The following is a 2,113-nucleotide window of genomic DNA, read 5'->3' as shown; positions in this document are numbered from 1 at the left end:
GGGTAGGGAAGTGGGGGGCGGTATGGGGGACTTTTGGGATAGCATTGGAAATGTAATTGAGGAAAATATGTAATAAAAAATATTAAAAATAAAAATAATAATAAAAAAAAAGAAAATAATAAAAGAATTCAAAACTGAGTCTGCAGAACCCCTTAGGCTGGAGTGGAATGTGGGAAAGGGCCCCATGTCATCGCTGCTAAGAATCTCAGACAGTTTGGTGAGAACCCGATAAACACCACTAGATCAACAGCAGATAACATTTCGTTTTTTGTTTTTAATTGTCAGTCTCATGACTGGTGCCATTTTCCTGTTATTCTAGAAAGGGGAAGGCAAGGGCCTGTTAAAATCATATTTCTGTAATAGACATCTCCGGAGTGAAATCAGAATAAAAGCCAAATTCTCACTATGGCATATGAGACCACATGTTACTTGTTGGTTTGGGGCACTGAGAATTGAATCCAGGTCCTCACGGATGCTAATCAGGTGCTCTGCTGCAGAGCTGCGCTATGCCCTCATCCCCAGTCATGAACTGCCCCAAAAAGTTAACTCTCAGATCAAGTCTCTTTGAAGCCCCTCAGCTCTTTACACATTGCCAGTCTTCCCTCACTCATGATTACATTGGTGCCTGGGAGACTTGCACATTGGTAGCACCAGAAGCTCAATCAGGAAACCAACTGTGCAAAGTGCACAGGCTTAACTCCCATCCGCTTCTCCAGTCCCTGTGACACAGGCACTGTTCACAGGGATCCACAGCCTGGGTCAAGTGCTCATTGCTCATACCTGAGTAGAAGTGACTGGATAGCGGGTTTGGCATATTTGCATTTGGGAGACCAGAGGATCCAAACTGGGAAGGAACACAAAACTGGCTTGGGTCAGTTGGAGCTATACTGGAAGACAAGACATCTCTAGGAGAGGAAAAAAAAAAGACATAAAATAGGTAGAAAATGGATGTAATTTTAGGGAGTTTCTATTGCTTAGTGTGATAATCAAAGTTCACTGTTAACTTCATTTAGGATCATCTAGAAGACTGAGGCATGCTTCGTGACGTGTTCATGAGGGCATTTCAAGAGCGTTACCAAGGGCTGAAAATGTGGCTGGGATCCCATGAGAATCCGATGAAGTCGAATAAGACAGCGAGCTGAAGACCAGCATCTGGCCTTTCCTGGCCCAGGATGACAGGAATTGTTCTGCTGTAGCTCACTTTCCCTGCCCAGATGGACAGATCATCTGGAAGTGTGGGCTGACACTAATCTGCCCCCATTAAGGTGTTGGCCACAATACACTTAAGGTATTGTGTGTATAAAGTATATACAGCAACACAAAAGTAACTAATTCACTTATGTGCTGGGTTTTTTAATAGTCACTTGGGATTCCATTGAAACTAAAGAGCAAAAGAAATAATACAATTGAAGCCTCACTGGTTATACAGAGATATGGTGAGAAAGATTAGGAGGAGAGGGCCCGGCAAGCAAGATAGCTTAGGGCTATCTGGGGGAAAGACCCACTCACGTCAGTGAGTCATGGTCAGAACATTTACAATGGGCATTATGCTCTGACCACACATTCTGGTCTTATTTAGTGATCCTCTGTCCTTATTTAATGATTCTTTGGTGGCATTTGCCATCTAGGATAAATGCTTGGCCACCTCTGGGCAAGTTGTTTGTTTTGCAAATTACAACAGTCTTTCTGATTTGTTGTTTAAATTCCATGAACAAGGACAATTAGTGCAGTTCATTTTCTCTGTAGAATGTCAAAGTATTCTAAAGAAGGGAAGGTAGAATATTGCCAGAATGTGCAGCCAAAATACTTTCACTGCTCTGAAAGAATTTTTTGACAAGCATCCCAGGAATTCAGATATTATAGATTTAGTTAAGATAGAACCTTAATCTGATAGGATTTGTTCTCGTTTTAAGATGAGGAGCAGACGCTGGAGGACACCTGCATATGATGCACACAGAGGGCACCCTGCATATGATGCACACAGAGGGCACCCTGCATATGATGCACACAGAGGGCACCCTGCATATGCACACAGAGGACACCTGCATATGATGCACACAGAGGGCACCTGCATATGATGCACACAGAGGGCACCTGCATATGATGCACACAG

At 43.2% G+C, this 2,113-nt stretch overlaps 1 protein-coding gene across 1 annotated transcript in view; it reads right to left on the bottom strand.

Annotated features, from left to right (window-relative positions):
* Positions 1-2,113, bottom strand: part of Samd7 (sterile alpha motif domain containing 7) — a 15,374-nt gene that overhangs the window by 11,577 nt on the left and 1,684 nt on the right. The window contains exon 2 of the mRNA XM_021158024.1: positions 735-905. Within this exon, the coding sequence (XP_021013683.1) occupies positions 735-905 (171 nt within the window). The remainder of the gene's footprint in view (positions 1-734; positions 906-2,113) is intronic.

The sequence above is a fragment of the Mus caroli genome, chromosome 3 (genome assembly GCF_900094665.2).
Source record: "Mus caroli chromosome 3, CAROLI_EIJ_v1.1, whole genome shotgun sequence".
Classification (NCBI taxonomy): Eukaryota; Metazoa; Chordata; class Mammalia; order Rodentia; family Muridae; genus Mus; species Mus caroli.
The sequence above is the reverse complement of the archived record's forward strand: the minus strand, read 5'-3'. Positions and strand labels throughout refer to the sequence as shown.